The sequence below is a fragment of the Acanthochromis polyacanthus genome, chromosome 5 (assembly GCF_021347895.1).
Source record: "Acanthochromis polyacanthus isolate Apoly-LR-REF ecotype Palm Island chromosome 5, KAUST_Apoly_ChrSc, whole genome shotgun sequence".
Classification (NCBI taxonomy): domain Eukaryota; kingdom Metazoa; phylum Chordata; class Actinopteri; family Pomacentridae; genus Acanthochromis; species Acanthochromis polyacanthus.
The window spans coordinates 32,010,625-32,031,567 of record NC_067117.1 but is presented as its reverse complement, the minus strand read 5'-3'; the positions used below and the strand labels follow the sequence as shown (position 1 = coordinate 32,031,567).

Sequence of the window (20,943 nt, the reverse complement as noted above, 5' to 3'; positions counted from 1 at the left end):
AATTTTTTTTCGGATGTCCTGGGACAATTCTCTCCTTCGCTTTCTGTTGTCCATGTTCAGTGTGGTACACACCTTTTCACCAAACAGCAGGGTGACTACTTGTCTCCCTTTAAATAGGCAGACTGACTGATTATGAGTTTGGAAACACCTGTGATGTCAATTAAATGACACACTGAGTTAATCATGTCACTCTGGTCAAATAGTTTTCAATCTTTATAGAGGTACCATCATTTTTGTCCAGGCCTGTTTCATTAGTTTGTTTTTAAATAATTATGTTAATCAACAATTCAAAAGTAATGGCTGTTTTTGATTATTTAATTTTCAATAAATTTTATTTATTGTTACTTTTTGTGAGTTCAAGTGATTTCAGTGAGAATTGTGGGTTTTTCCTTCTTTAAACTGAGGGGTACCAACAATTTGTCCACATGTGTAATTGAGAATGCAGCTTGGTTTTATAGGTACACATTTTTTAGGAGACGGGGCTCCTTGATCAAATCTTTCTTTCATTAGTTGCTGATTCTAAATATGAATCATTAGATGCCCACCATGGCTTATTTTGTTATTTCTCAGTACCCTACCTTTGAGCGTATCAATATTTATTTGACTTAGATGATCTCTTGTCTAGGCAATGTTGACAGAACAGCAGAAAATAATAGTCCTTGGTGTAATAAATTATGTCCTTGATTAGCTGAAATGTTCTTGGAACTCAGCTGGTTAGAATCAAACAAAGCAGATTTCCCAGATTTCTGACTGACTGATATCCCTACATGTCAGATTCGTGTCTCATGTCCTCGTTGTGTGTTGCTGCAGGTGTCCAGGCTGATCAACGGTAAGGATGTGAACCTGAACCTGGTGCTGAAGAGTAAGAGCAGCGACGCCAGGCCACTGTCCATCCCACATCTCCGTCCAGGCCATGAACCACAACGGCAGATCAACTGGAAAATCCTGACCGAGGACAAGGAAGGAGATGCTGCTGCCCGGAAAAGGTGGACTCCATCTTCTGGAGAAATGTTGGCTTTTAGAAGCAAACATCTCAGAGTGTGGCCTAAACTATCTCCATGTCTAGATACAGTGAATCTTCATCACTTCCCCTGTCTCCTCCAGATCTGTCCGTCCCCATTCTGGTTCCGTTCTCGACCTACCATAACCCATGGTGGAGAGCGAGAGCATGAAGATTTCAGTCGTGATCACAGGACAAAAAGAACGGAGAACACAAATACCTGGCTACGCATGATGTTGTGCTGCTGAACCCTCCACTCTCCGTCACTGTCAGTAAAAACCTCCAGCTTTCTCTCCATCTGTCTCTAAAATCATTTGTCAAACAGCTTTGTTCAAAGGATACCTACCACTTTAGTTGAGTGAATTCCTCCTTTCTGAATAAAACTCAAAAGTACGTTTTACATGAGTCGATGAAGCTGTACATCGAGCTAAATGCTAACATTAGCCATGCTCACAGTGACACACCTGTAAAAAACATGGATAACTTTACCATCTTATAGTGTGTCATCCTGCAGAAACAGTTAACTAGCACTAATACAAAGTAAAGAAAGTCTCGTAATTTCTGTGTATTTGATGCTGTCACTAAATGAAACATCAGAGAATCACATTTTACAGTTCATGAAATGTCTACTCTGTGGCTCATCGTGTTGTTAGAATAACTTGGTGTTTTCTTGTTTTTCTGCAGGCTCTCAGAAAACTGCACATGCAGAAGTTTTGTAAATGGTTGCATTGGAATAAACTGTTTAAATGTGTGTGTTCCAGGCTCCTGCTCAGGCCAGCCTGAATTCACTGACCAGTGGGGAAATGGTTTTTTACAAACCCCATCAATGAAACTCTGACAAACTGCACTCTAACACTCTCTGGAGGTGGCCTGTTTCAAAGAGGAGGATGAAGTCCAGTAAGAATATTGTGATTTCATTTACAAAGCAGAATAAATGACACTGCCTGAATAACATTGTCTAAAATGTTTTGTTTAAACCACAACTTATCTGATCAAAGCCAACACAATAATGACTTTTCAGGTTTGATTTAACTTTAGGTCCTTCACATTTTGACATGTTCTGCTTCGGATACATTTGAACAGATACCAAAAAAGTACTAAACTTTGACAAACAACTGACTGCAACACTGAAATTTTTTTTTTAAATTGTCCACTAATGCAAATAACTATGGAGCCCCTCTGATGACATGGTTAAAAAAAAAAATAAAAAATTGTGGCCACGATATAGCTATAACGTGCGCACAAAATACTAATTCGTTCCCCACGAAATACTAATTCGTTCCCACGAAACAGGTATAACGTGTGCGCACGAAATACTAATGTGGTCACACAATAGATATAACGTGCCCACGAAATACAATACCATTAATATCATTCCTGGACAGCTGGTAAGCAAATCGAGCACACCTCTCTACAACCAGCAATAATATGTGTACGGGCCGTAGCTACGTGATGTTCCTAAATGAGCGTCTTTTCTTAGCTGCTCTAGTCCATATCTTACCGGAGTTTTCGTGTCATGAAGGGCGCCTCTGTTTTAACCTGACTAGATCACCATTGCTAACTTATGCTGCAGAACAAACCTGGTCCGGACCACATTCTGCTCAGAGTTTCAGCTTGAAATCGTCTTAAAAAGTGCCTTTTTCACGGATCATCTCCTCTGAAAGTAGCATCATGTTGTCAGACTCTCAGCTGAGGGAATAGATAGGCTATATGAACCGCAGCGTTTAATGATGCTACCGGACGAAGCCGTGCAGTTACCGGTAGCGCTCTCTGTATACATTGCCAAGGGAACCAGTAGCCTGTCAGTGATCAGAATTTAACACAAGAGGGTGCCTTCGTGACACAGAAAACTCCGTTTTATGCTAAACATACCTCGCTTAGTAGTATGCCTACACCCCTCAAGCTGTTCTTGAAAAGTGTCCTGCTATGTGTGCAGGGCTGCAGCTCCTACAGACACAAATGAGTTACGGGCTACATACAGTGCCTATCATAAGTATTCACCCCCTTTGATGTTTTACCCTTTTATTGCTTTCATAAATCAATCACAAATTTAGCTTTTTAACAAAATAATATTGGAAAAAACTCTTTAATTTCAAAGTGAAAACAGTTTCTATAAAGTAATGTTAATGAAAGAAAATTATATAAATGACAATAATTGTTTGCATAATTATTCACCCCCTTCAAGTCAGTATTTAGTAGATGCACCTTTGGCTGCAATCACAGCAGTGAGTCTGTGTGGATAGGCTCAATCAGTCTTGCACATCTACCCACTGCAATTTTGCTCCATTCTTCTTTGCAAAAACTGTTCAAGCTGCTGTCAGGTTGCGCGGGTATCGGGCATGAACAGCCACAAATTCTCTATAGGATTGAGGTCTGGGCTTTGGACTTGGCCACTCCAGAACATTTACCTGGTTCTTCTTTTTAACCATTCCTGTGTAGCTTTTGCAGTATGTTTTGAATCATTGTCTTGCTGGAAAATAAATCTTCTCCCAAGACGTAGTTCTCTTGCAGACTGAAAAAGATTGTCCCCCAGGATTTCAGTGTATTTTGCAGCATTCATTCTGCCCTCTATCATTACAAGCCTTCCAGGTCCAGTTTGCTGAGAAACATCCCCACAGCATGATGCTGCCACCACCATGCTTCACAGTGGGGATGGTGTTGTTTTGGTGATGTGCAGTGTTTGGTTTCCGCCAAACATGATGTCCTGTCTGATGGCCAAAAGCTCAATTTTGGTCTCATCATACAAAGACTCTTCTTCCGCTTGACCATGGAGTCTTCCACGTGCTTTTTGGCAAAACTCTAGTCGAGATCGTAATATGACTTTTCTTCAACAGTGGCTTTCTCATTGTCACTCTCCCATAAAGCTTTGACCGGTGAAGAACCCGGGCAGCAGTTGCTACATGCACAGTCTCTCCATCTCAGCAGCTGAAGCTTGTAACTCCTTCAGAGTAGTTGTAGGAGTCTTGGTGGCTTCTCTCACTAGGTCTCCTACTTGCACAGTCACTCAGTTTACGAGGGCGGCCTGATCTAGGCAGATTCACACAAGTGCCATATTCCTTCCATTTCTTGATAATTGATTTCATTGAACTCCGGGGGATGTTCAGTGCCTTGGAAATTTTTTGTAACCATCCCCTGAATTGTACTTCTCAATAACCCTTTCCTGAGTTGCTTAGAGTGTTCTTCTGTCTTCATGGTGTAATGGTAGCCAGGAATACTGATCAACCACTCTCTGGACCCTTCAGACACAGATGTTTTACAACTCAATCACTTGAAACACACCCACACCACTCAGGTGATCTTCATTTCACTAATTGTGAGACTATTGGCAACAATTGATGGACCTCTATTGGAATTAGACCATTAAATTAAAAAGGGGGTGAATAATTATGCAAACAATTATTTTCATTTATAAAATTTTCTTTCATTAACATTACTTTATAGAAATCTGTTTTCCCTTTGACATTAAAGTGTTTTTCCAATACATTTTTTTGTTAAAAAAGCTAAATTTTATTGACCATGATTGATTTATGAAAGCAATAAAAGGGTAAAACATCAAAGGGAGTAAATACTTATGATAGGCACTGTATTAGCACAACAAGAAAACATGTAGTAAACAGAATAAGGATAAAAAGTTTGTAAATCGGGTGACACGTCAGCAGATAAGCTACCCGTTGCAACAAAAATATCAAACACAGGCCTAAATAAATAACTTACTATATGCGGGATAACAAGATATGGATTAGAACAGCTAAGAAAAGACACTCATTTTAGGAACATTACATAGGTAAGGCCCGTACACATATTATTGCAGGTTGTAGAGAGGGTGCGCTCGATTTACTTACCCAGCTGTCCAGGAATGATATTAATAGTATTAGTATTTCGTGGGCACGTTATATCTATTTTGTGGCCACAAATTAGTATTTCGTGTGCACCTTATACCTATTTCGTGGGAACGAATTAGTATTTTGTGCGCATGTTATAGCTATATCGTGGCCACAATTTATTTATTTTTTACCATGTCATCAGAGGGGCTCCGTAAATAACGAATAATACACTCTGCAATAAAAATATAGAGTTTACCATGAAACAAAACCTTAACTAAACAGTTTCTTATAACCATTTGTTTTACCTGCAGGATTCAAGATCTGAACGTGAACCACAGGGTGCGTGTGAAGTTCTTCTTTGCTCCCTACAAGAAAGGAGAGAAGACTCTCACTGCCGACTTTGACTGTGACTCCTTCAGGGACATCAAGGCCAGCTGCACTGTCAACGTTGTCTAATAAATTCTCAGAATCGCAGTTATGTGCTCAGTAGTGAAATGCTAGAGGCAACTATTGTCTTTGTTTCACAGTTATTTACATGCAATGATATTTTTGTTGGTTTTAGAGAACCACTATTGCAACATTTAAGAAATCATTTAGGATTGAATAGATTTCTGACATAAATCTGTGCTGGTCAAATACGTGAAAAAACAAACAAACAATAAAACAGCTAGCAAAATGTTCAACAACTGTAAAATTACAGCAGTGCATCAGTATTTACTGCTACTGTCTATGTACTTCTTTTATGAGGCTTTATTTCTGAATATTTTGCTGATCTGCTGAATATTTGCGCTGAATAAGAGTTTGAGAAACAATCATCTGTGCCTTTAAAGTCACAACTAACCCAGAATAACATTTGTCAGACAGTAAGGTCTCTCTCTCTCTCTTTTGTTTTTCTTTTTTTTTGTACTTTTGCTTTTTGCTGGTTTCTGAGAAGGCTGTAAAACTACTGCTGTCTACACTTCACTCCTGACAATTTAGGATTTCAAGTTGAATTTATTTTTAATGAAGGAAATTCAAAAAACTCACTCAAATCTCAATAAAAGTCATGGTGCTTTCACAGGTAATCTGCTTGGTTATTTTAAATAAACCCTGGTTTGGTGTTTTGGTGTGGAATCAACCACAGTAGCTTCTGATATGTGATTGAAGTCTGATTGTAAAAGATTAACTACTATTAAAGCCACCACTTGATTGTGAACTGTTCCCAAAGTGACCTTAAGCCACCAAAAACACTAAAACCTTCAAATCATTTTGTTAGTTCGACTCTCGCGGTCAAGACAGTGTGCAGCACATATGCATGGGTCCATAGAGGTGATAGAAAATTATTAAGTTACATATTAACCCTAAAAAAGCAGTCTTTTAACAAATGCATGTATATACAGCCATGGCCATAAGTTTGGACACAAGTACCATGACGCTTGTGAATCTTAGAAAATACCACAAAATTGTCACTTACAATACAGTACACAACTCCTGAGAACTATATTAAGTTTCATATTTTAAAAAAACATCAAAAGAGTTTGGTGTCATTTTGTTATTCTTACCAAATTCGGTTGTGAAAGTACTGCATTTTTTTGTTATTTTCTTCTAATATGATGTTTTGGGAACAAAGTTGTTCCAATTGTTGGAATTTATTGATAATATTATATCCCTTGTTGATTTGTTGACTAATTAAACTGGTGCTGTCAAAAAATATTAGTTATGTTCTGTAATAGACATCAAAGCAGACATAGTAAGTCATGCTGTGTCCAAACTTATGGCCATGGCTGTACAGTGGGTATGGAAAGTATTCAGAAGCCTTGAAATTTTTCACTCTCTGTGTCATTGCAGCCATTTGCCAAAATCAAAAAGTTCATTTTATTTCTCATTAATGTACACTCAGCACCCCATCTTGACAGAAAAAAACAGAAATGTAGAAATTTTTGCAAATTTATTAAAAAGAAAAACTGAAATATCACATGGTCAGAAGTATTCAGACCCTGTGCTCAGTATTGAGTAGAAGCACCCTTTTCAGCTAGTACAGCCATGAGTCTTCTTGGGAATGACGCAACAAGTTTTTCACACCTGGATTTGGGGATCCTCTGCCATTCTTCCTTGCAGATCCTCTCCAGTTCTGTCAGGTTAGATGGTGAACGTTGGTGGACAGCCATTTTGAGGTCTCTCCAGAGATGCTCAATTGGGTTTAGGTCAGGGCTCTGGCTGGGCCAATCAAGAACGGTCACAGAGTTGTTCTGAAGCCACTCCTTTGTTATTTTAACTGTGTGCTTAGGGTCATTGTCCTGTTGAAAGGTGAACCTTCGGCCCAGTCTGAGGTCCTGAGCACTCTGGAAGAGGTTTTCCTCCAGGATATCTCTGTACTTGGCTACATTCATCCTTCCTTCAATTGCAACCAGTCGTCCTGTCCCTGCAGCTAAAAAATGGGACCAGCTGGCTGCAGACTAGTGCTTCTGGTAACTGGACCTCATCATCCAAGGCTGACAACTAAATAAAATGAATGCTGTTGATAGCATCTGTGACACAAATCATTGCTTTGTCCATACAATGTAAGAAAGCCAACCTCTGTTCACTGATCCTGTGCCCGGACCACGTTAGCTGGCACAACGTTCATAATATTAATGTGGAACTATAGTAGCTAGCATATTCATAATAGGCTAACAGCAGGGTGTTGGAGAAATAAACTTACCAGGATCAGGATCGCTGGTCTGCATGGCAGACTCCTCGTGCATCGCACTGCTTGAATGTCTTTGTTTTTTAGGCCGATTAAAAATAAAACTCAATAAAACTCTCGTATGGGTGAGTGTCCTCCGTTGTCGTTTTGGCCATACTGCCATGTCCCTTCCAGGGCTAGGGTTAAGATTACTAAAAATGGTATGCCATATATATTTAGTATTTATCTTTATTAAGTTACCTTGTACATTTCTTTTACATTCATTAAAATGTATTTTCACAATGTGTGAGTGAAAAAGTGTCTACATACTGTTGTCTGTATTGTTTCTCCACACAGGAAAAATCGCAGAGATAGAAATCTGCTTCGCGCAGCACCAATACGGAAGTCCAGTCTGTGTTTATACATTCCAGAAGGGAGGAGCTGAAGCATGACTCAGAATGCACTGTGACCCAGTGGGGTTCTGCAGTGAAACATAATAACTGCTCAATGAAAGAGCAAAGACCCACAGTAAAGAGATTACAGATTGATAGGATTAGTACCTGGGATGTTTTTGATTACTGTGTAATGCAAATAATAATAAATTCATACTTCAAGGTGCACTATGAACAGTAATAAGTGCTCATACAGCTGCTTTGGCATCACTGTTTTTCAAATTATCATTTTTTGACAATAATCTGAATCTCTTAACACAAGACGACACGATGATGAGTTTGAACACAAACTGAGAATGAACAATGGACTACATATGAAATGTAACTTAAATTGTGTCAATATCGGTCTGCTGTGGATTTCTTCTACTGAGAACATAAAAACTGACTTGTCAGGGTGTTTGGCAGCATGACAGGATTTTTGATGTTAATATCTTGTCTTAACTCACTGCAGCCTGCTATAGCAACTCTGCTGTTGTAATGACAACAAAGAATAATTACCATTACCGACAAATTCATGTTGGAATTGTCCAACTCAAGAACTGTGGTTAGAAAGTGTTAAAGAATGAGCAATTCAGAATCATGCAGCTCACATAACAACCAGTCTGAAGGTAGATTTCAGGTACAGTAAGCTTCTGTCACTGGTAAAGAAAGAGATTATAGTGCTTTCTTTAGAGTGCTTTATGCAGCCTTTATGGCACAGTTTTTGTCCCACCCCTTTTTACTGTTCTGTCTGTCATTGGGTCAAAGGGCTCTTTTTGTTGTCTACTGACCTTTTATTTTATAACCTTTTACTTTTACAGTTGTTTTCTTTCAATTTTTGTTTATTTTTTATTGATTTGATATCAGCAATTCTGAACTGAGAGGCCACAGCTGTTGGGTTTAGGTGATACGTCCTTCCAGTAAATATCAACATGGTAGTAAAGATTTAGTGCTCGGATTACAGCACATTCTTGTTCCAGTTTTGTGAAAACCTTTCTTTTAAAATATTCAACAGACACACAAAGAAAGGCTGGAGCAGATTCAAAGTCTGTACGCTTCTCATACTTCTGCAGAACTGATGACCACCTTTATTACATCAACACCTCAGACAGAAGATACTGCACCTGGTGGATGCAGGTAGCAACACAAAAACACACACAATTAAAATGATTTCAACACATTGATGATTATGAATATCCAGCTGTATTATTTCTACAGTGTTACGCAAATGCTCACAACATCCATTTACTTCATTCAAATGAGAGAATACAATATTTAATATGGAGCAAATCAAAACCTGTAAACCATTTTTAAGTGTAGATTTGTTGCATTAATTCTTAAATCTTAAAATAATCTCAAGAAAAGATGAATCCATCTGCACGTTGGTGTTTAATTTTTCAATCAGTTTCATCTAAATATTGTTCTGCATATCTATTCAGTCATTACTCACGTTTGACTTTAGGTTTACACGTTGCATTACACAAACACCTAATCAAGAAGAAAGTAGATAGAAGCACGAGCAGCACAGCTCCTCCCAGGAACAGAGCTACATCTACAGAGTGGTAGGAATACCAGGGCATACTGAGGGACGCTGGTTTCAGATGAGCTGCACCTTTGTGTCTCATGACAAATTCGATCCAGAAGAGGGCATTATCCATCGGTGTTATTGGCTGATCTCTGTGCAGCCTGGAGAGTCTCTGCATGTTCATCGTGTAGGAGGGTTCATTCAGGACTTCCTGGATGGCTTTTCGGAAGTTGTTGTCTTTGTCCACTGTAGATAAGGAAAGAATCTTAGCTGCTCCTCTGTATTCAAGTCGCAGCAGGTTGTCATATTGGTCAAAAAACACTGGGAGACCCACAACTGGGACTCCATGATAAAGAGCTTCTTGGACTCCATTTGTTCCTCCATGAGCCACAAACACTTTTACTTTAGGATGTCCTAAAAGGTCATTCTGAGGCATCCAGTCCACTATTAAAGTGTTGTTACCCACAGTGTCTGGTCTGCTGCCTTTATAACGCCAGATGACTTTCTGAGGAAGTTTAGCAAAAGCTGCAGCGATCTCATTTGCCAAGTCCTTAGGAAGTTCATTCACAAAAAGCCCTAGAGACATGATGACGACTCCATGCTCTCCAGAACTCTGCACAAACTCCTCCAGGTGTTGAGGCAGAGGTTTTGCAGGTTTACACTGGAACCCTCCCATGTACACAAAATTAGGCATTGTGGGGCGTGGATAATCAAACACAAAGTCCACTCTCATCAGCCAAATGTCTGCATCAATCATTAACTGGTAAAAGTCCTCATCAGGCCCCAGATACTTCTCACATATTTTCTGATATACTTGCTTTGCCAACAGATGTGCTTGTATTTGTGATACTACATAGAAAATCATGTTTTTAACTCTCTGAAAAAAGGACATCTTATCAGTTAGACCAGAACCAGCCACAGGAATATAAGATATGGGTGAAGGGGCAATGGCAAAATGAGCTTCTTCAGGTATGAGCCAGCGAACATTATAAACCAATGGAAGATTCAAATACTTGGCCAAAATGGGTCCACTTCCCCAGCAGGGGTCAGTGAGGACCACATCAAACTTGGTGTCCTTCAACATTCTGATCAACTCTCTGTCATCTATAATCGCTGATACATATTCAGCCACAGCTGTGTGAGCTTCAAAAACTGCGCCAAGTACGCCAACAGAAGAATGGAGAAAACTCATCAAGGGAAGAGCTCCCCGTTCAAAATCTATAAAGTTCGACATTATTCTTGAGATGATCTCCTTATCTATGCTCCTCTCTACTGGAACTGTGTAGCTACTGTAATAAGTGGAGTTATCCTTGATGTACCAGCTTTTGCTGGAACGAATAATAGTTAGATTGTGTCCTCTGGAGTGCAGATCATGAAGTAAGATATCCATGTTAATCCAGTGGCTGCCTTCAGTAGGAATGACCAAGATGTTGCCACTTTGACAGGTTCTGGACAGAAGGACGAACAGCAGCAAAGCACTGCAGCAGTAGATCAGTTTCATCTGGAAGAACAACAATTAGCAATCAGTTCACTTAACTCTTAAATGTTATTACATTGTAACTCAGGGATCAACAGATTGGCCTGGCCAGCTGTTGATTCCGATATTTGTAATTTTTCTCACTATCAGTATTGTAATTGTTATTAACCAAATACTGAAAAAATAAATTAAAAATGTTACTTTGACTCTGATGCAGCTGCCTCTCTCTGTCTGTAGTCACCCTGAGGCCTGAAGCAATGTTCCACCCACAGCACTGTGTTATTAATTACACGTCACAACTATCAACACTGAAAGCTACCGTTTACAGAAAGGGGCAGATTAGTTCTTTGGAAGAGCAGACCAGCTCTGGTGAGGTTGTGGAGCTGTGTTTGAAGACTGACGTAGTGGATGTTGCTGAAACACCACATCTTTTACACACTTGACCAGTTTCCTTATTGCACTGAAAATGCCAAAACAATGTGTTCATTTGTGTCAGTGCGCCTGGAACTTATTTTGCTAACAGTGCTGTTCTAAGGCTATTACTATGATGATTGCTGTGCCTCCTAGCCTGAGGCTAACACTATCAAGGGCACCTGTAAATTCTTCTAAAGTAAGAATAACTTTTGCAGTTGTGTCTAACTGATAGACATATCTCAAAGACACAAGCCACACAAACTGAAAAAGGCCCACAATCAACACCACAAGTCAAGAAAGACTTTCACACTGGCTAATCCCAGCGGCTAAGTTGGATGCTGTCACAGAAGTATGGCGTCAAATTTGGGTCAAAAGTCGCATGTGCAACACGTACCCCGCGCGAGTCTCCACGGGCGCAAAAACATTATGCGCACGCGTAGCAATGACTCCGCGCGCGAGGAGCCTCTTACGCGCGTGGAGACATTGCTACTCGTCCGTATATGGTGCCATAATTATCCGTGGAGCTCTGATTTACGCACGCGGGGAGAAGACTTTTGACCCTTTGTGGGCAGATACCAGTGCTCGCCACAATCTCCCTATGATTGGCTGTCTGCGACAGCAAGAACTCACCCCCCATGTGGGCACAGTCGGCTGGAGCCCCTTTGATGTTGCTGCCACTGTTCTGCAGCTCCGCCGAATACACACAGAACCGAGCCCGGATCTCCAACTGCCGGTGGGTGAGTGTCTCCACGTATTTCTGGCTCTAAACGGGGGGGGGGCTGTCACCCTTTAGTATAGCGATTAGACATTAGTTAGCTCCATTGCTAACGGCAGTTACTCAGGTGGACTGACCGGAATCAGCCCAGAAGCCCAGCGTGTCTACTCCAGTGATTCTGACAGGGAGTTTAAGAGTGATTCTATAATTAGGGGTACATTTCAAGTCCATGGGGTGTAGACACGCTGGGCTTCTGGGCTGATTCTGGTCAGTCCACCTGGGTAACTGCCGTTAGCAATGGAGAAACTTCGCTGTACTAAAGGCTGACAGCCCCTCAATGGAGCACTGAGACCTCCCGTTAAGGGGCGGAAATACGTGGAGACACTCACCCACCGGCAGTTGGAGATCCGGGCTCAGTTCTGTGTGTGTTCGGTGGAGCTGCAGAACAGCGGCAGCAGCATCAAAGGGGCTCCAACCGACTGTGTCATTTCCTCTCTTGTATACAGTGGCATCCCACGTGGGGGGGGGGGTGAGTTCTTGCTGTCACAGACAGCCAATCATAGGGAGGTTGTGGCGAGCGCTGGTATCCGCCCACAAAGGGGCAAAAGTCTTCCCCCACGTGCGTAAGTCAGAGCTAAAGTGATAATTATGGCACCATACACGGACGAGTAGCAATGTCTCCACACACGTAAGAGGCTCTTCGCGCGCTGAGTCATTGCTACGCGTGCGCAGAGTGTTTTTTGCGCCCGTGGAGACTTTTTTCCGCTCATGCGAGGAACGTGTTTCGCGCGCGAGAGTGTTGCACGCGCACGTGACTTTTGACCCAAATTTGACGCATACAGAAGACCCTGAAACAGTGTCGAGAGAACAGCAACAAAAAATCCATTAAAATTTTGATTTCAGTGGACGATGAAAATGATAGAACAGTGAAAGATTAACAAAACAGACATGAGCAGCAGACGTAACTGTCACGCCCTCCTGCTTCAGCGAGCCGACTAATCACCGGCATAACGATGAGCGGCTGCGCTGAAGACACAGCCACTGTTGCCAACTCCTCTGTAAGGAAAGTCGTTGTTGGCTGTCCTAAAAGTCGCTAGAAGTCGCTAAATGATGTCATCGCCTAATTTGCATATTTCCCAGTTTGCATGTAATTGTAATCAACATTGTAGGAGAGAGGAATAACGTTGTGGAATGGACCAAAAAGTGAATATAAAACACCCAAAATATGTTTTTGTACTAGAGGCTAAATGCTGTGGTTTATTTTAGTATGACAGTGAAGAAACATTTTCGTTTATATGGCTCCGTAAGTCTGGATGGGATCTGTAGTGACTTTGCGCATTCATCTGTCGTCTGGCCGCGGAGTGATGTGGGTCTCCCCCTCCCCTCACTGGGACTGCTGCGGGGTTACTGGACTGACCGCCTGTGCTCTGGGAGGGGGAGAAGCTCACAGCAGCACCTGACCTGCTGCTTGTTGAAAACAGTAACTGCAGAATGAGCCGAGTTTTCCTATCAGAGTCTCCAAAACGGCAGAAAAAGTCGCTAGATTTGTCGCTAGTCGCTTTTGACAAAAAAAGTCGCTAGGAGCTTTGAAAAGTCGCTAGATTTAGCGAGAAAGACGCTAAGTTGGCAACACTGGACACAGCCGGCTCGTATCAGCAATCAAAGCTGAATAAAGCCAAACTCCCTCCTTCCCTCCGACGCCGGATCATTCATTCATGCTCCACGTCCATGCCTCCGACGCACTCCGTCTGCATCCTCTACTCCGTCAACCGTCTCCCGGACTCTGCCTCTCCCTCGGACTATTCTGTCTGTTTTCCCCATAGACTGTATATATAGTGGACGTAGCATCTGGCTCCAGAATTGAAGCCAACCCGGAAATGTCAAAAACTTGCAATATCACGCCGTCCGCTAGGGTTGGCTCCAAAAAGCTTTTTCTCCATAGACCCTAATTCATTTTTGGAAAAAATAAAATTTGATAGAATGATTTTCTACAGCTCAGGATTTTTTTCCCGTTAGTTTTCATGGTCAAAATGAGAGATCAGGTGGCTGAACTTAAAAATAAATCAATACTGAATTTTAAATAAATCGTTAAAGTTGGCGGAGCCAGGGGGCGTGGCTATACTTGATAGACAGCAACAGAAGCCTCTGCGGTAAAATGTGGGCGGGATAAGAGTACTCAGCCAATCCTGCCCCAAGTTGCTCTCCGGTCCAGTCTGTTTGATGACGCTTTTTACGTCACTGGCTCCAAAAAAATCCGAAACGGCGACCAGGAAGTAGCAAAATCCGGGCTTCATTTTCTCGGCGTTGAAACCAACGGGTGACGTCACGGTTAGTTCATGCCTGGTTTTCCCTGCCTGCTTCTCACCCCCCTCCTGTGACTCAGTCTGCTCAGCCCTCTTTTCCGCCCGTCAGACACTGGACAATCTGGACATTTTGTGAGTCACCCTTCCCAGTTATTTAGTTGTGTTTTCACGTTCAGTTTTCCTCGGCCTTCGGGTCTGCCCTCGGTTAGTTTAATTTATTTCCTTCTCCCCGTTGCTTCCCTCCTGTCTTAATTTTAAGAGCCTTTTTCTGTTTTCGTATCCCTGTTTTATTAAACCCTTATTATTTCATCCACCTGACTCCGCCTGCTACTTGGGTTCTGTTCAGATTGTATGACAGTAACTGCATGAGACAAACTGTTTTGTCTCAGTCAGTATCACAGTAAATAGAGGAGAGCATCTTAACATCACATGATGCTCTGTCATCATCACTGCTATTTCTATTGTACATATTCAGTCACAAAAATCACTACTAATGAAGTAATTGAGTTATGAATGACAGATTCCCTTCTATCATATGCTTTTAATAAATAGCATTGAAGATATATCTGCTCCAAATATTGGTCAACTGTGTTTGTTGATTATGAATGATCACCATCACAGCACTTCCTCATTATCCATAATTGTCCTTTCCCCTTTCCCTTAACAGACAGTTATGCTGCTTTTCTTTAAAGTCAGTTCTTCTTTTCAACTGCACATCACCACTTTTAGTATAATAAGACAGTTTGCATCGTTTATGCTGCTCCTGTCAGGGCCCTATCCTCACCCCGTTTCCCACCTGACATCCCAAAAGAAACCCCTTTTTTCCTATTATTCTCATCCCTCTGTTTTCTGTCTCTCTGTCCATCTGTTTCCCTTCTGGTCTCCCATCCACTCCTCTACCCCTGTCTTCCCCTACAGCTCGGCGCCTGAGTGGAGTTTGGCTTCCCAGCTGACCCCACTCAGGCAATCAACCACCTCCACGGCTCCTGGACAGCTGAAGGACATCCCACTGATTGCCATCCCTGCAATAAGTACCGGTTCAACCTTCCACTCCCTGTCAGATTGTTGAAATAGACTACACAGTCAGTTCACTCTCTTGCCTCCTGAAAGTCTGTGGTATTTTTGGTGGTTTTTTCTAACATGTTTTTCTCCTGCCTTCGTCTAGACCCAGCTGTCCGGGATCCCTGTCATTCCTGCCTCCCCTCCGGTTCTCCCCAGACCATTCGGCACCGGTTTTCCCCTCACTGGACCTCCCGTTCCTGCCTGGACCCCTCCCTGAACCCTCAACCGGCTGTCCCCGTTCACACCCGGAACCCATTGCAGCTAACCGGCTGCTCGTCGCTCCCAGAGCCTTCCCCCGTGAAGCCCTCGCCTGGACGTCAGTGATTGTCTGGCCCCCCCGTACACCTTGGCCCCACGGATCGTCAGTGTCCGACGTCCCTCATTCCTCCTGGCTCCCTCCTCACTTGGGATCCTCATTCCCCACCTGCCTCCGGCCGCCAGGGTTCCCCCCAGTTCCATCTACGGCACTCCGTCCCCCCCTTTCAGACCCAAAGAGACCTCTGATCCCCGGCTCCAGAACCCTCCGGTCCAATCCTCTCTCCACCCGCTGTCTCCCCGCTTCCTGGTTCCCTCATCCCTCTCATATCCATTCTGTGCAATAAAACCTTAACTCCACCGGTCTGTGTAGCGTGGCTCTATGCCCGGGTCCGCCAGCAAAATCCGTGACAGCTCAACAAACTCTGTAAGTCATCAAAGCTCATTTGTACCGAATTATTACTTTTCTAAAAGTACTACAGCAAGTTCAAAAGTGATTTACAAATTACAGCTGCATACTGACAATCTCTTCTCTGCTGACCAAGCTGCAAAGCTACTTTGTACATTTCTTTTGCGTTCATTAGAATGTATTTTCACAATGTGTGAGTGGAAAAGTGTCTACTTACTGTTGTCTGTAATGTTTCTCCACACAGGAAAAATCCCGGAGATAGAAATCTGCTTCGTGCAGCACCAATACGGAAGTCCAGTCTGTGTTTATACATTCCAGAAGGGAGGAGCTGAAGCATGACTCAGAATGCACTGTGACCCAGTGGGGCTCTAGACAGTGAAAGATAACTGCAAAGGGCCACAATAACGAGATTACAGATTGATAGGATAAGTACCTGGCTGCTTTGGCACCACTGTTTTTCTACTTATCTTTTATTTAGCAATAATCCAAATCTCTGAAGCCCACCTTAACGCAAGACAACATGATGATGATTCTGGACACAATCTGAGAATGAACAATGGACTACATATGAAATGTAATTTAAATTGTGTCAATAATGGGCTGCTGTGGATTTCTTCTACTGAGAACATTAAAAACTGACTTGTCAGGGTGTTTAGCAGCATGACAGGATTTGGATGTTAATATCTTGTCTTAACTCACTGCAGCCTGCTATAGCAACTCTGCTGTTGTAATGACAACAAAGAATAATTGCCATTACTAACAAATTCATGTTGGAATTGTCCAACTCAAGAACTGTGGTTAGAAGGTGTTACAGAACGAGCAATTCAGAATCATGCAGCTCACATAACAACCAGTCTGAAGGTAGATTTTAGAGACAGCACTGCTCAAAGTGTTAAATGGCATTAGGTTGAATACTGATTCTGGTCAAGTATCAGTCCTGGTTCAGCTGGATCTTAGTGCTGTGTTTCATACTGTAGGTCACAACATCTTGTTGCACAGGCTGAAAAACTGGACAGGACTTTCTGGAACAGTCCTAAACTGGTTCAGATTCTATTTGGAAGGTCGGAGTGGTTTTGTTACAATTGTCGGCGATGAATCTGAGTGAGTGGCCATGACCTGTGGTGTACCTCAGGGTTCAGTTATTGGTCCTCTTCTGTTCAACTTGTATTTGCTTTGCATCAAACAGTGCAAAAATTTAGCGTTAATTACCACAGTTATGCAGACAATACACAACTTTATGTGTCTCTGTCACCAGACGACTGCAGCCCAACAGACTTACTGTGTCAGTGTCTGGTGCAAACAAACATCTGGATGAAAGAGAATTTTCTACAATGAAATGAAGATCAAAACTGAGATTATTCTGTTTGGTAGCAGAGAGAAGAGGGTCGCCATTTGTAAACATTTTGAGACTTGGGCTCTTCAAATCACTGACCAAGTTTGTAACCATGGAGTGTTATTAGACTCAGATTTGACCGTCAACAACCATATCAAAGCTGTAGTCAAAGCAGCTTTTTCCCAACTGGAAAAACATCAACAGAATTAAAAATTTTGTATCCCAGAAAGACCAAGAGAAACTCATCCATGCATTCATCTCTAGTACTGGATTGCTGTAATGGTATTTTAATAGAACTTTCCAAAAAGAGCATTAAACAGCTACAGCAGAGTTTTAACCAGGACTAAGAGATCTAACACATCACACCACTTCTAAAATCTCTACACTGGTTTCCAGTCAGCCACAGAAGAGATTTTAAAACCCTACTGATTGCTTACAAATCCCAGAACGGTTTAGGCCCAGAATACATCTGTGATCTGTTCAAAGAATACAAACTTAGCAGGGCTCTTAGATCCATGGACTCAGGTCAGCTAGTCTAGGCCAGAGTCCAGCCTAAACATAGAGAAGCAGCATTTAGCTTTTATGCTGCAAACAAGAGGAACAAACTGCCAGTGGATGTTAAAATTTCACCATATGTAGACACTTTAAAATCCAGGTGAAAAACATTTCTTTTAACACGTGCCTATGCATGAAATCTGCACGATATCTTTTAACTATCTGCACCTCACTGCAATGCTCTTAGTGTGTTATGTAAAGCACTTTGAATTTTCTTGGACATGAAGGATGGTATACAAATAAACTTGCCTTGGCTTGCCTTGCCTTTTATGCAGAGTGTTGTCACAGTTTTTGTCCCAGCCCTTTTTACTGTTCTGTCTGTCATTGGGTCAAAGGGCTCTTTTAGTTGTTTACTGACCTTTTATTTTATAACCTTTAACTTTTACAATTGTTTTTTTTCAATGTTTATTTATTTATTTTTTATTAATTTGATATCAGCAATTCTGAATTTAGAGGCCACAGCTGTTGGGTTTAGGTGATACGTCCTTCCAGTAAATATCAAGTTAGTACACAAACAAGCAGTAAAGCTTTATTGCAGGGTTTACAACGCGCCTATTCTTGTTCCAGTTTTGTGAAAAGCTTTCCTTTCAAATATTCAGCAGGGACTCAAAGAAAGGCTGGAGCAGATTCAAAGTCTGTACACTTCTCATACTTCTGCAGAACTGATTACTTTGACCACCTTTATTACATCGAGACCTCAGACAGATGATACTGCACCTGGTGGATGCAAGTAGCAACACAAAAACACACACATAGGCAGTAATTAAAATGATTTCGACATACTGATGATTATGAATGTCCAGCTGTATTATTTCTACAGTGTTAGTTATGCAGATAAGCATAATATCCATTTACTTCATTCAAATGAGAGAATACAATATTGATTAAAGCTGCAAGCAGCATTGAACGGGTCCTCGCATCCTTGCTATTTGGCGAATCCAAGCATGTCCACCAGGTGGTGCTGCAACAAAGTGTGTATTACAGCTTATTGATATGATAAGGGCCAGACTGTGATCATACATGGAAAGTTTGAGGCAGATCGAAGCACATACAGGGTAGTAAAAGAGCATTTCCTGCCCATCCACTAGGTGGTGCTATCACTCTGACTGCATTTGGACCTATGGATGTGAAGAGAGCCACACTCTGATCACACATGTGAAGTTTCAGACAGATTGGAGCTTGTGCAGGCTATTTACAGAGCATTTTCTGTCCATCCATCAGGTGGCACTATCATTGTGACTGTATGTTGGCATATGGATGTGATCAGCACAGTACTCAAATCAAATATGTAAAATTTGAGGCAGATTGGAGCATGTACAAGCTAGTTACACAGCAGTTGATGTTTCATGGCAAAGCATCAAAATTCTGGAGGCTGTCATGGCCATGCCCTCAGACTTTTGTGGAAGATTTTGATCATTTTTGATCACAAAAACCTGGTGTATATACTGGCCAACCTTGAGGTGTCTTCTACTTACCCTGGAATAGTTCATAGCTCTTGAAAACTGTGCACCTTCACTTGGGTTCTATACTCTGTGCCATAACAAAGGTATGCCTTTCTGATTGCTGTTTCCAATATAACATTTGTTGGAATCAGAGGATGTGCCTCTTTCCAGTAAAAGAAACTAAACTGTAGGTTATAAACAGAAAAAAACAATGCTGCTGCATATTTAGCTGTGTCTTAGGAGACTACAGTTAATTTTTGCACAACCTGTCATGAAAATCTCTACCCATCCATCCATTACCTACACACCACTTAATCCTCTGCAAGATTGTGGGGGGAGCTGGAGCCTGCTGACTTGAGTTGAAGACAGGGGACACCCTGGGCAGATGTTGCCATTCATGCAACTGCAGGCATTAAGTCATGGGACGGATCTCTCAACACCTTTGTGGGGTCATGACTCTGATGCAATGCACAAGTCTGATAAAACAGCATGATCTACAAAGAGACCCTTCCTAAGGAGTAAGGTAAATTTTTCATATCTTCTTTATTTGAAAAAAAATATAGTTGTTTTGTCCTAATATCTGCAGGGCAGATAAAGATTTTACAGTTTGACAATTTCTAAGCCCCTGAATACTGCCCTCGATTAAGAAACACACCGCTGGGTTTGTCCGTAAACGTATTATTGTTAACAATATGGACATAAAATTGCATCGGTGCAATGGAGAAGAACTGACTCAACATGGGGGAAACATCGCACTCCTCTCTTCCTCAAGTATAGTGTAACAGCATTTATATGCCATTTATTTAACAAACTCTTTTCCTATTGGCTCTTTGGAAATGGACTGTAAGGTTAAACCTCATGGCATAGTGTCCATACCTTGTTAGAAATGCTGAGTCCATTTTTCTAAAGCCAAAAACCTTTTAAGAGTGTAAACATTTCTTCTCGGGTTGGACTCAAACCCGAACCTTTGTGACCCCTCAGGTAACTCTTCCATAACAAAACTTCAGCAAACTTGCACTACGAACAGAAAATTATTTCCCAACAACAAAGATACATGTACAGTAAGTGAAAAGCTGATGAGCTTATGCTTGATTTTACTTTCAAAATATTGTTTCAATTTGAAGGTTTCACATAAACACATAAGCTTCTATACATATAACAGATCAGACCAAACAATTCAATACATTCAGTGAGTGACTACCAGCTACGCACACATAACAGCAAGCAAAGGGTTGAAATGGATTCACATTTATGTAACACAACTGTGGTCTTTCTTCTTTCCTGTCCCATGATGTCACAGCTTTATCTGCTGACCCTTAGGAAGAGACCCAACATCAGGGTTGGGAACCCATGGACTCCCAAACAGTATGAAGACCATGATAAAACAAATATAAGGTAATTCCGTTCATATGATAATTAAAAACTGTAATATTTAAAACTTGAATAGCACTGGCTCTAAAGAAATTATCATCAAAGAGTAGTCCTGACTCTTGCAGATATTGTGCTCCAATGATTTGCGGAACAGAAAATACTTTGTGTTTAATTTTTAAAAAG

At 41.6% G+C, this 20,943-nt stretch overlaps 2 protein-coding genes across 2 annotated transcripts in view; one reads left to right on the top strand and one right to left on the bottom strand.

The window, feature by feature from the left end:
* Positions 1–5,888, top strand: part of LOC110960957 (protein-glutamine gamma-glutamyltransferase 6-like) — a 46,983-nt gene extending 41,095 nt beyond the window's left edge. Inside the window, exons 12-15 of the mRNA XM_051948487.1 lie at positions 811–986; positions 1,105–1,268; positions 1,762–1,897; positions 5,136–5,888. Of these exons, the coding sequence (XP_051804447.1) occupies positions 811–986; positions 1,105–1,147 (219 nt within the window). The 3' untranslated portion in view covers positions 1,148–1,268; positions 1,762–1,897; positions 5,136–5,888. The remainder of the gene's footprint in view (positions 1–810; positions 987–1,104; positions 1,269–1,761; positions 1,898–5,135) is intronic.
* A 3,073-nt stretch (positions 5,889–8,961) lies between these two features.
* LOC110960964 (UDP-glucuronosyltransferase 2A2-like) lies at positions 8,962–16,411 on the bottom strand. The gene is made up of 2 exons (XM_051948496.1): positions 16,277–16,411; positions 8,962–10,925 (listed from the first exon to the last, which is right to left on the bottom strand). Exons 1-2 carry the CDS (start codon positions 16,394–16,396, stop codon positions 9,342–9,344), a joined length of 1,704 nt encoding a protein of 567 aa, XP_051804456.1. The 5' UTR covers positions 16,397–16,411; the 3' UTR covers positions 8,962–9,341.
* Positions 16,412–20,943: the final 4,532 nt, after the last annotated feature.

Excerpts from the sequence above, each read along its gene's own strand:
- LOC110960964 (XM_051948496.1), bottom strand. The coding sequence starts at position 16,396 with ATGCTTCAGCTCCTCCCTTCTGGAATGTATAAACACAGACTGGACTTC. Across the intron at positions 10,926-16,276 it reads GAGAAACATTACAGACAACA|ATGAAACTGATCTACTGCTG; the intron begins GTAAGTAGACAC and ends TTGTTCTTCCAG.